This window comes from Piliocolobus tephrosceles, chromosome 16 (genome assembly GCF_002776525.5).
Source record: "Piliocolobus tephrosceles isolate RC106 chromosome 16, ASM277652v3, whole genome shotgun sequence".
In the NCBI taxonomy this organism is placed as follows: domain Eukaryota; kingdom Metazoa; phylum Chordata; class Mammalia; order Primates; family Cercopithecidae; genus Piliocolobus; species Piliocolobus tephrosceles.
The window spans coordinates 71,963,816-71,975,951 of NC_045449.1; the positions used below are offsets into that span (position 1 = coordinate 71,963,816).

Consider the following 12,136-nt stretch of genomic DNA (forward strand, 5'->3'; position numbering starts at 1 on the left):
TCTCCTGCCTCAGCCTCCCGAGTAGCTGGGACTACAGGCGCCGCCACCTCGCCCGGCTAGTTTTTTGTATTTTTTAGTAGAGACGGGGTTTCACCGTGTTAGCCAGGATGATCTCGATCTCCTGACCTCGTGATCCGCCCGTCTCGGCCTCCCAAAGTGCTGGGATTACAGGCTTGAGCCACCGCGCCCGGCCTTCCTCTTCCTTTTCATCCTCCCAGTTCCCCTGGCCCCCATCAAGGGGGCCACTGTTATTCATATGGATATAGATTCCCCCCTCTTTCATCCAAATGGCCCCGTAGTACACACAGTTCCACCCTGCCAGGTTCACTTAGTATTTCTTGGAGATGTTTCCTTGTCTGTACATAGATAGCTTCTTGTCAGTACACAGGGAGCCATTCAGGGTTGGTAAAGTGGTTGGTAATGTGGGTGCTGGCAAAACAGGTTTTGCAACCTCACTGGTGTTCTGCAAAGGCAGTGTCCTGCCTGGATGGGCACATGGGCAACTTCCCTTTGATTTCCCTCAGCTTTAATCCATCCAGCCCAGGTGGAGACAGCCCAGTTTACGGTTCTGCATTCTGGCATAGATGCAGTTCGTACAAGCTCTCAGCCCCATGCTTTTTCTTCCTCTGCTGTGTTTACCCTTCTGGAGTTGCAGAATGAATCACCCACCCGAGGGAAGCACAGGGGTTTTTTGGTTTTTTTTTTTTTGAGACAGTCTTGCTCTGTTGCCCAGGCTGGAGTGCAATGGCACAATCTCGGCTCACTGCAACCTCCAGTTCCTGGTTCAAGCGATTCTCCTGCCTCAGCCTCCTGAGTAGCTGGGAGTACAGAGGCCCGGCTAATTTTTTATTTTTAGTAGAGATGGGGAGTTACCATATTGGCCAGGGTGGTCTCGAACGCCTAACCTTGTGATCCACCCACCTTGACCTCCCAAAGTGCTGGGATTACAGGTGTGACCCACCACGCCCGGCCAGGTTTTTCTTTTTCTAGGTCCACTGTGGCCACCAAAGTTGGGGACCAGGGGGCCTCCAGGGACAGGGACCCCAAGTTGCAGGTTAATACACAGAGCCCTTTCTGAGATGCAGGTTCTACAGGGAACTGGATTCCACCTCTTTTGGGGAGATCAACCCAGCACTCCAAGGATCCCCTGATGGTGCCTAAGCACAGCTGTGAGAAGGGGGTGTCTGGATCTTTGGGGTGGCAGGATGGGAGAGGTGGGGCATGGGCCTGTAGGCTGGCCCCCAGAGTCCCCCTGACTAGCTAGAATTCTGAAAATTGTGTTACGTAAAACACTTAGCATCTGCAGTGCCAAATAAAGGTGACCCCCACCATGACATTAAAAAATAAATAAATAAAAATAAATTTAAAAAAGACATGTCCAAATCCTAACCCTGGGAACCTGTGAAGATATTTCCTTATTTGGTGTTTTTTGTTTTGTTTTGTTTTGTTTTGCTTGAGACAGAGTTTTGCTCTGTTGCCCAGGCTGGAGTGCAGTGGTGTGATCTCAGGTCACTGCAACCGCTGCCTCCGGGTTCAAGCGATTCTCTTGCCTCAGCCTCCCGAGTAGCTGGGAGTACAGGCACGCACCACCATGCCCAGATAATTTTTGTATTTTCAGTAGAGACAGGGTTTTACCATGTTGGCCAGGATGGTCTCAACTCCTGACCTCAAGTGATCTGCCTGCCTCAGCCTCCCAAAGTGCTGGGATTACAGGTGCCCGGCTGGTATTTCCTTATTTGGAAAGACCATCTTTATAGGTGTTATTAGCTAAAGTCGAGTCATTCTGGGTTAGGGTGGGCTCTAAATCCCATGACTGGTGTCCTGCTAAGAGACAGAAGAGGGAGGGACACACAGAGAGGGGACCACGTGAAGACAGAGGCAGAGACTGGAAGAGGCAGAGGTGACTGGAGTGACATAGCCACAGGCCTTGGAACGCCTGGAGCCATCAGGAGCTGCTGGAGGCAAAAGAGGCATTGGTGGAGTGTGGCAGCGTCCACACTTTAATTTCAGACTTCTGGCCTCTAGAACTGTGGGAAAACGTCCTACTGCTCTGAGACACTCAATTTGTAGTACTTTGTTACAGCTGCCCTGGTAAACAAATGCAACATCTATTTTCAGCAAAGCGGGGAGTTCCTGGAAAGATGACTAGACTGGGTTCCTTCTCCCAAGGGCGCTGTGTTCTAGCTGTGAATACTAGGAGTGCATCGCTGTGGTGGGAGGGGAGGTAGGGTTTACTGACTGATCATTCCCACTGGTCTGGATGCCCTTTTTCTTCCTTTCTTCCTTCCTTTTTTCAGAATCTCACTCTGTCACCCAGGCTGGAGTGCAGTGGCACAGTCTCAGCTCACTGCAGCCTCTGCCTCCCAGGTTCAAGTAATCCTCCCACTTCAGCCTCCCGAGTAGCCGAAATTACAGGTTCCCACCACCACATCCAGCTAATTTTTTTTTTTTTTAATTTTTAGAAAATACAGTCTAAGGCACGAGAATTGCTGGAACCCAGGAGGCAGAAGTTGCAGTGAGCCAAGATGGCACCACTGCACTCCAGCCCAGGTGACAGAGCAAGACTCCGTCGCAAAAAAAAAACAACAACAATGAAAACGATGAATGCTAGGATAAAAGATAAAGCAAGAGGCCAGGCGCAGTGGCTCACACCTGTAATCCCAGCACTTTGGGAGGCCGAGGTGGGTGGATCACCTGAGGTTGAGCTGGAGACCAGCCTCGCCAACACAATGACACCCCATCTCTACTAAAAATAGGAAAATTAGCCAGGTGTGGTGGCATGTGCCCGTAACTCCAGCTACTCAGGAGGCTGAGGCAGGAGGATTGCTTGGGGCTGGGAGTTTGAGGCTGTAGTATGCTGTGATCGCACCTGTGAATAGCCACTGCACTCCAGCCTGGGCAACACAGTGAGCCCCTGTCCTTTAAAACAAAAAAGTATAGTGCATATGATAAGTATGTAGTAAAATCATGCTGAAAAGGGTCCTGGCAGAACCACAGTTCATTTGTTGACAGACGTCTGGACTGGCAGTCCTCACTCTCTTTTTTTTTTTTTTTTTTTTTGAGACAAGAGTCTCGCTCTGTCCTGCAGACTGGAGTGCAGTGGCATGATCTCGGCTCACTGCAAGCTCTGCCTACCGGGTTCACGCTATTCTCCTGCCTCAGCCTCCCAAGTAGCTGGGACTACAGGCGCCCGCCACCACGCCCAGCTAATTTTTTGTATTTTTAGTAGAGACGGGGTTTCGCCGTGTTAGTCAGGATGGTCTTGATCTCCTGACCTCATGATCCGCCCACCTCAGCCTCCCAAAGTGCTGGGATTACAGGTGTGAACCACTGCGCCCCACCTGGCAATCCTCTTTCAATGGGAGGTGCTCAGAGCTGAAGCTCAGCACGTCAACTTAAGGGAGCTTTCAGCCGGAAGGTTTCTGCCCGAGCTCAAACAGAAATTGCCGCCACCTGGCTGGGCGCAATGGCTCACGTCTGTAATTCCAGCACGTTGGGAGGCCAAGGTGGGCAGATCACGAGGTCAGAATTTCAAGACCAGCCTGGCCAACATGGTGAAACCCTGTCTCTACTAAAAAAAATATATATATATATACAAAAAAGTTAGCTGGGCATAGTGGCGTGCGCCTGTAGTCCCAGCTACTTGGGAGGCTGAGGCAAGAGAATCGCTTGGACCAGGGAGGTGGAGGTTGCAGTGAGCCGAGATCGCGCCACTGCACTCCAGCTTGGGCAACAGAGTGAGACTTCATCTCAAAAAAAAAAGAAAAGAAAAGAAAGTGCCGCCACCCGAGCTTGTGCTAACAGCGACTTGTCCATTTCTGAGACAGCCACCAGGAGGGCCCGGGCCACCAGGAAGAGCCTGCTGCATGTCCCCTATGGAGACGGCGAAGGGGAGAAACTGGACATCTACTTCCCTGACGAGGCAGCAGAAGGTTGTCAGCGAAGGGGCTGGGGGTCCTGGGACTTGGGGGTCCAGTGGCAGAGCTCAGCAGGGCGGGCCCAGCTCACGCGCCCTGTGCTTGATTTTTTGTTTTGCAGCTTTGCCTTTCTTCCTGTTCTTTCACGGAGGATACTGGCAGAGTGGAAGGTGAGCGGGGGATGTGGATGGCGGACTGCGGGAGAGATCCCACTTTTGCTGGGGGACTCTTCCTCCAGGGCTGCCGCAACCAAAAAGCCACAGCTGGGCGATTCCCGCAGGCCCGCGTCTCACAGCACTGGAGAGCGGAAGTCTCAAGTCAAATGTGGGCCGGGTTGTAGGGAGGATCCTTCCTGCCGCCTCCAGCTTCCTGTGGCCTCAGGCAGTCCTTGGCTTGTGTCTGCAGAGCTCCAGCCTCTGCCTCCATTCACATGTGATCCTTGTGTTCCTGGGTCTCCGATCTTCCTCTCCTTTTTTTTTTTTCTTTTTTTTGAGACAGAATCTCACTCTACCCCAGACTGGAACGCAGTGGTGCGACCTCAGCTCACTGCAATTTCTGCCTCCCAGGCTCAAGCAATTCTTCTGCTTCAGCTTCCCAAGTAGCTGGGATTACAGGTGTACACCACCAGGCCCAGCTAATTTTCGTATTTTTAGTAGAGACAGGGTTTCACCATGTTGGCCAGGCTGGTCTTGAACTCCTGACCTCAAGTGATCCTCCCGCCTTGACCTCTCAAAGTTCTGGGATTACAGGCGTGAGCCACCACACCAGCCTCCTGGGTTTTTTTTTTTTTGTTTTTTTTTTTTGAGATGGAGTCTCGCTCTGTCCCGCAGGCTGGAGTGCAGTGGCTGGATCTCAGCTCACTGCAAGCTCCGCCTCCCGGATTCACGCCATTCTCCTGCCTCAGCCTCCCGAATGGCTGGGACTACAGGCGCCCACCACCACGCCTGGCTAATTTTTTGTACTTTTAGTAGAGACGAGTTTTCACTGTACTAGCCAGGATGGTTTCGATCTCCTGACCACGTGATCCGCCCGCCTCGGCCTCCCAAAGTGCTGGGATTACAGGCGTGAGCCACCGCACCCGGTCTCCTTTTTTTTTTTTTATAAGGTCATAGTCACAGGTTCTGGGGTTAGGATTTGCACATATCTTTTGGGGGGACACAGTTCGACCCACTGCACCAAGTGAGAAGCATGTTCAGCCTCCTCTTGAATCAAAGGAAAAGCCAGAGCGACCAACCACTGTCCCAGTTTGCTTGGGACTGAGGAGGGGTTTCCTAGGACATGGGGTTTTCAGTACTTTAGGAAAAAAACAATGGAAGTCCAAGGTAAAATGGTACAGTTGGTCATTGTAAGCTTTTTGTGGGTATTTAGGAATTTGGGATCTTGACAGACACTGCGTTCCCTAGGGTCTTCCTACAGAGTTGCCTTCAAGCATCTTCATGTTAATAGCTTACATTTAATGGCCAGGCACGGTGGCTCACGCCTGTAGTCCCAACACTTTGGAAGGGCAAGGCAGACGGATCACTTGAGGTCAGGAGTTTCAGACCAGCCTGGCCAACATGGTGAAACCCTGTGTCTACTAAAAATACAAAAATTAGCTGGACGTGGTGGCGTGTGCCTGTAATCCCAGCTACTCGGGAGGCTAATGCAGGAGAATCGCTTGAACCCAGGATGGGGGGTTGCAGTGAGCCAAGATCATGCCACTGCACTCCAGCCTGGGTGACACAACGAGATTCTGTCTCAAAAAAAAAAAAGCTTACATTTATTCCACACGAAACTCTCTACACTGCTGGTCTTTAATTCTCAAAAACAGTTCCCTAAGAGAAGGAATATAATTGCCTCTGTTTTATAGATGAGGAAACCAGGCTTAGAAGTTACATAAATTGCTAGGCACGGTGGCTCACACCTATAATCCCACACATTGGGAGGCCGAGGTGGGAGGATTGAGTTAGAAACCAGTCTGGTCAACATAGCAAGACCCCATTTCTACAAAAGAAAAAATAAATTTGCTGGGCATAGTGGTGCACACCTGTACTCCTGCTTGGGAGGCTGAGGCAGGAGGATTGCTTGAGCCCAGGAGGTCGAGGCTGCAGTGAACTGTGATGATGCCATTGCACTCCAGCCTAGGCGACAGAGCGAGGCACTGTTGCTTAGAAAAATAAAGTTACATGAAGCTCCCCCAAGGTTCCATAGCTAGCATGTGATGTGGCAGGGAGAGATCCTGTCCGTTTCCTTCTCTCACATGGGGCCAGAAAGGGGTGGTGCTGTGCATGGACAGAACATCTGGAAAGTGGTGTGTCCAGGACACAGGAAGCAGCGTAGTGGCCAGGCTGCCTCCAGCTGTCACATCTGTCTCTCTCTCTGCAGTAAGGACGAGTCTGCCTTCATGGTCGACCCGCTGACGGCACAGGGAGTGGCTGTGGTAATAGTGGCTTATGACATCGCCCCCAAAGGTAATAGGGGTGGTTGCTGCAGGTCTGAGGGCCGGTGGGCTTTAGGAGGAAGCGAGTCCCTGACCCAGCTCGTACTCTCTGTGCAGGCACCCTGGACCAGATGGTAGACCAGGTGACCCGCAGCGTTGCGTTTGTCCAGAAGCAGTATCCAAGCAATGAGTGGGTGTTGCTGGTAGATTTTCTTCCTGTTGGACCTCACTGGGTGGGAGGACAGTGCAATCAGTCCCTCGGACACAGCCAAGCTTCCCCTCTGGCCTGTGGAGCAGAAAGCAAATTGGGACTCTTTGAAGTGGGCCTGATGTTGTGGGGAAACTGTGTGCAAATCCAGTTCTCTGCTCTGACCCCGCCCAGGGGAATTTACCTATGTGGACACTCAGCCGGGGCCCACCTGGCCGCCATGATGCTCCTTGCCAACTGGACCAAGCATGGGGTCACGCCCAACCTCAAAGGTTTCCATGGGGGCTGCAGCCTGGCTGGGCAACCTTCATCTCCCCATGAGCCTTGCGGTTCGGGCCAGCTGATTGAAATCCTGCTGGCCGTGAGTGGCTTGACTGCAGGGCTTCCAGCCCTCTGAGCAAGGCCTTCTCTGCTTCCTCTGTGCCCCCTCCCCTGGTCCTGCCCCTCTGGCTCGGGGGGTGGGCTGGCCCTGCCTTGCTCCACCTGGAGCCTGGTCCTGTGACGATTCTGCACCCTCACAGGCTTTTTCCTCGTGAGTGGGGTCTTTGACCTGGAGCCCATCATGTATACTTCACAGAACGTCGCTCTCCAGCTGACCCTGTGAGTTACCCGCCCACCACCTCCCCTGGCTCACCTGGAGCCCAGCTTCTTTCCGTCCTGACCCGTCCACTCCCCGCCCCAGGGAGGACGCTCAGAGGAACAGCCCCCAGCTGAAGGTGGCCCAGGCGCAGCCGGTGGACCCCACCTGCCGTGTGCTGGTGGTCGTGGGCCAGTTCGACTCCCCCGAATTCCACCGACAGTCCTGGGAGTTTTACCAGGTACTCTCAACGCGGGTTTGTGGCTCGAGGTCGAGGGTCATGTCAGCTCATTATTTGCCTCTTTCTTTTACCCACGTGCACAAGACCGTCTGTCATTTATTTAACACAGTGAACCCTGACCTGTGCCAGGCATGGCCCCATGTCCTGCCCCGCCTCCCCTCCCACTGCTCAGGCCCCTCCTCCCATGTCTCCCCTGCCCAGAACCTGTGTCAAGGAGAGTGGAAAGCCTCGTTTGAACAGCTCCATGATGTGGACCACTTTGAAATCGTTGAGAATCTGACCCAGAAGGACAACATGCTCACCCAGGTGGGGCCTCATCCCTGGCAGCCCTTTCGTGGTAGACAGCACAGATCCTGCCGCAGCCTCTTAGATGCGCAAACCAGGAGTTCGAGACCAGCCTGGCCAACATGGAGAAACTCCGTCTCTACTAAAAATACAAAAAAAATTAGCCAGATGTGATGGTGCGTGCCTGTAATCCCAGCCACTCAGGAGGCTGAGGCATGAGAATTGCTTGAACCCAGGAGGCAGAGATTGCAGTGAGCCAAGATTGCACTCCAGCCTGGGCAACGGAGAAAGACTATCTCAAAAAAAAAAAAAAAAAAAAAAACCCTGAGAACCTAGGAAAAAAAGAACCTAAGAACTTCTCGTTTCTTTCTTTTTTTTCTTTAGAGACGGGGTCTCCTCTGTTGCACCCAGGCTGGAGTACAGTGGCAGAATCTTAGTTCTCTGCCGTCTCCTGGGCTCAAGTGGTGATCCTGCCTCAGCCTCCTGAGTAGCTGGGACTACAGAGGTGTGCCACTGTGCCCTACTAATTATTAAATGTTTCTGTAGAGATGGGGTCTCTCTCTGTTCCCCAGGCTGGTCGTCTTCTTTTTAAATCTCAGTATATTATACCTCTAACCAGGCTGTCTTGAACTCCTGACTTCAAGTATCTTCCTGCCTCAGCCTTCCAAAGTGTTGGGGTTGCAGACATGACTCACTGCGTCCAGCCCTGTCTTATTTCCTTAATCAAATTCCTGCCAAGAGCTGCTCCGATTCTGGGGCTTTTGTGCCTTCTCTTCCTGTTCCAGATTATCTTGAAAACAATCTTCCAGTAGTTCTGACGACACCTGGAGCCTGGTCCAAGTGCACCGCACCTTGGGAAGCCTCTCCAAAGAGTTTTCGGAGCTGAAGCTGCCTGCTTCAATTTTCCCCAGCACCCAGGAGAGCCTTGCTGTGTCTGCCTGCCCGGCAACAGTCCATTCTCACTGCTGGGATACTCGTGAAAATTTCCAGGTCCTCCCTCTTCCCAGCCCGGATGGAGCTTCAGGGAGGCTCCAGGGAACGTCCACGAGTCAATGCTCAGAGATGCTGGGAGCCGCCTGTAAGCCTCATCTGGCCCCTCTATCTGCTGACAGAATGTGACAAAGATGACTTACCTCTAGCGTTTTTGTATGACCCACCAGCTAAAAATGTCATTACTTTTTTTTTTTTTTTGGAGATGGAGTCTCACTCTGTCACCCAGGCTGGAGTGCAGTGGTGCAATCTCGGCTCACTGCAACCTCCACCTCCCGGGTTCAAGCAATTCTCCTGCCTCAGCCTCCCGAACAGCTGGGACTACAGGTGCCTGCCACCATGCCCGGCTAATTTTTGTATTTTTAGTAGAGATGGGGTTTCACCATATTGGTAGGGCTGGTCTCAAACTCCTAACCTCGTGATCCACCCACCTTGACCTCCCAAAGTGCTGGGATTCCAGGCGTGAGCCACCGCGCCCAGCCAGGATGGCATTGCATTTTTAGATGATTCATAAAGGAGCACAAAAAATATTATTTCATAATATGTAGAAATTATATAAAACTTAAATTTCCATGTTGATAAATAAAGTTGTATTGGGACACGGCCCTGTTCGGTTCATTTACGTATTGACTAGGGCAGCTTTCCAGCTACAGGGCAGAGCAGAGGGGTGGTGACAGTGACCTCCTGGCCTGTAGTGCCTGAGGCATTTCCTATCTGGCCCTTTTCAGGAAAAGTTTGCGGACCCCTGGGTAAGGGCTTCCCCAAGGCAGCTACCCTCCGCCTGCTGCTTCAGTCTCCTGTCGGCTCTGTCGTCCGTCTCCCTGACTTTTGGGTCTGTCCCTGAATGCCCCGGGGTCTCAGCGTTGGGACCAACACCTTGACCTTGACAGGACAATGCTACCCACACCACATGCAGGACAAGCTTCCGCTGCACCCCAAGAGTGGTGTGCATGTCCCAAGAAGCCAGCTACGTCCATCCACCACCCGCCCCACCACACCGCCTCTTTAGAGTGGTGTGCATGTCCCAAGAAGCCAGCTACCTCCATCCACCACCCACCCCACCACACCGCCTCTTTCTCTCACACTGAATAGCATTCAAGAATTTCCACCGTGGGCCGGGCACGGTGGCTCACGCCTGTAATCCCAGCACTTTAGGAGGCCAAGGTGGGCGAATCACCTGAGGTCAGGAGTTCAAGACCAGCCTGGCCAACATGGCAAAACCCTGTCTCTACTAAAAATACAAAAATTAGCCAGGCATGGTGGCGCATGCCTGTAATCCTTGATACTTGGGAGGCTGAGGCAAGAGAATCGCTTGAATCCAGGAGGCGGAGGTTGCAGTGAGCTGAGACTGTGCCCCTGCACCCCTGCCTGGGTGACAGAGCCAGACTCCATCTCAAAGAAAAAAAAAAAAAATTTCTACTGTGTGTGTGCAGCAAGCCATCATGACACACATTTACCTGTGTAACAAACCTGCACATCCTACACATATACCTTGGAATTTAAAGTAAAAGTTGGGGGAAAAAATAGAATTTCCACTGTGACATTATTGAGTGTAGCAAAAACACAAACAGCCTAGTGTTCATTAGGGCATAAACGCATTCAAGCAGCATCAAACCCTGCAGCCAGTACAAAGAGATCTATGTTGACCATGTGGAATATCTCCAAGAGCCACAATAGCCTCTCTTATCCGCGGGATTCACTCCAAGACCCTCTGAAACCATGGATAATACTGAACCCTGTGTACACTATGTTCGTTCCTGTATATACATACTTATGATAAAGTTTAATTTATAAATTAGCAAATGGTATGAAGTATTCCTTCTAAGAGATGAACAATAACTAATAAAATAGAATGATTATAACAATATACTGTGATCAAAGTTATGTGAAGCCGGGCGCCGTGGCTCAAGCCTTTAATACCAGCACTTTGGGAGGCTGAGGTGGGTGGATCACCTGAGGTCAGGAGTTCGAGACCAGCCTGGCCAACATGACAAAACCCCGTCTCTACTAAAGATACAAAAATTAGGCCGGGCGTGGTGGCTCACACCTATAATTTACCCAGCACTTCAGGAGGCCGAGGCAGGCGGATCACAAGGTCAGGAGATCGAGACCATCCTAGCTAACACAGTGAAACCCCATCTCTACTAAAAATACAAAAAATAAGCTGGGCATGATGGCAGGCACCTGTAGTCCCAGCTACTCGGGAGGCTGAGGCAGGAGAATGGCATAAACCCGGGAGGCAGAGCTTGCAGTGAGCTGAGATCGTGCCACTGCACTCCAGCCTGGGCTACAGAGCGAGACTCCATCTCAAAAAAAAAAAAAAAAAAAAAATACGAAAATGAGCTGGGCATGGTGGCGGGAGCCTGTAAGCCCAGCTACTTGGGAGGTTGAGGCAAAAGAATCACTTGAACCTGGGAAGTAGAGGTTGCAGTGAGCTAAGATGGCACCATTGCACTCCAGCCTGGGCAACAGAGCGAGACTCCATCTCAAAACAAAACAAACAAACAAACAAAGTTATGGGGTCGCTGTCTTTCTCTCAAAATATTCTTTTTTTGGTGGGACACGATGGCTCATGCCTGTAATCCTGGCACTTTGAGAGGCTGAGGTGGGTGGATCACCTGAGGCCAGGAGTTCAAAACCAGCCTGGCCAACATGGTGAAACCCCGTCTCTGCTAAAAATACAAAAAGTTAGCTGGGCGTGGTGGTGCAGGCCTGTAATCACAGTTACTTGGGAGGCTGAAACAGGAGAATCACTCAAAGTTGGGAGCCAGAGGTTGCAGTGAGCCAAGATCACACCACTGCATTCTAGCCTGGGCAACAGGGCGAGACTCTGTCTTAAAAGAAAGAAAAGAAAAGAAAAAGAAAAAAAAGTCCTCTTTTTTTTTTTTGAGACTGGGTCTCACTCTTTCTCCTTGGCTGGAGTGTAGTGGCCCAATCATGGCCCACTGCAGCCTTGACCTCCCAGGATCAAGCGATCCTCCCACCTCAGCCTCCAGAGTAGCTGGGACTATAGGTGCATGCCCGACTAATTTTTTTTTTTTTGAGATGGAGTTTCACTCTTGTTGCTCTAGCTGGAATGCAATGGCTGGATCTCAGCTCACTGCAGCCTCTACCTCTTAGATTCAAGCAATTCTCATGCCTCAGCCTCCCAAGTAGTTGGGATTACAGATGCTCACCACCATGCCCAGCTAATTTTTTGTATTTTTAGTGGAGACAGGGTTTCACCATGTTGGCCAAGCAGGTCTCAAACTCCTGATCTCAGGTGATCCACCTGCCTCAGCCTCCCAAAGTGCTGGGATTACAGGCGTGAGCCACTGGGCATGGCCTTGCCTGGCTAATTTTTAAAAAATTTTATAGAGATGGAGTCTCACTGTGTTGCCCAGGCTGATCTCGAACTCCTAGGTTCAAGTGATCCTCCCTCCTTGGTCTCCCAAAGTGCTGAGATTACAGGCGTGAGCCACCGCCCTGGGCTGGGAAATACTTTTTTTTTTTTTTTTTT

General features: G+C 51.4%; 1 protein-coding gene and 1 long non-coding RNA gene across 2 annotated transcripts in view; one reads left to right on the forward strand and one right to left on the reverse strand.

Annotated features, from left to right (window-relative positions):
• The window catches only part of AFMID (arylformamidase), a 19,901-nt gene extending 11,069 nt beyond the window's left edge, over window positions 1-8,832 (forward strand). Inside the window, exons 4-12 of the mRNA XM_023211669.3 lie at window positions 3,828-3,932; window positions 4,039-4,087; window positions 6,282-6,367; window positions 6,454-6,526; window positions 6,719-6,816; window positions 7,066-7,144; window positions 7,227-7,362; window positions 7,564-7,668; window positions 8,433-8,832. Coding sequence (XP_023067437.2) covers window positions 3,828-3,932; window positions 4,039-4,087; window positions 6,282-6,367; window positions 6,454-6,526; window positions 6,719-6,816; window positions 7,066-7,144; window positions 7,227-7,362; window positions 7,564-7,668; window positions 8,433-8,459 — 758 coding nt within the window. The 3' untranslated portion in view covers window positions 8,460-8,832. The remainder of the gene's footprint in view (window positions 1-3,827; window positions 3,933-4,038; window positions 4,088-6,281; window positions 6,368-6,453; window positions 6,527-6,718; window positions 6,817-7,065; window positions 7,145-7,226; window positions 7,363-7,563; window positions 7,669-8,432) is intronic.
• Window positions 5,962-12,136, reverse strand: part of LOC111542357 — a 9,963-nt gene continuing 3,788 nt past the window's right edge. Inside the window, exons 2-3 of the long non-coding RNA XR_002731521.2 lie at window positions 7,665-7,789; window positions 5,962-6,622 (exon numbers count right to left, since the gene is read on the reverse strand). This is a non-coding gene — a long non-coding RNA (uncharacterized LOC111542357). The remainder of the gene's footprint in view (window positions 6,623-7,664; window positions 7,790-12,136) is intronic.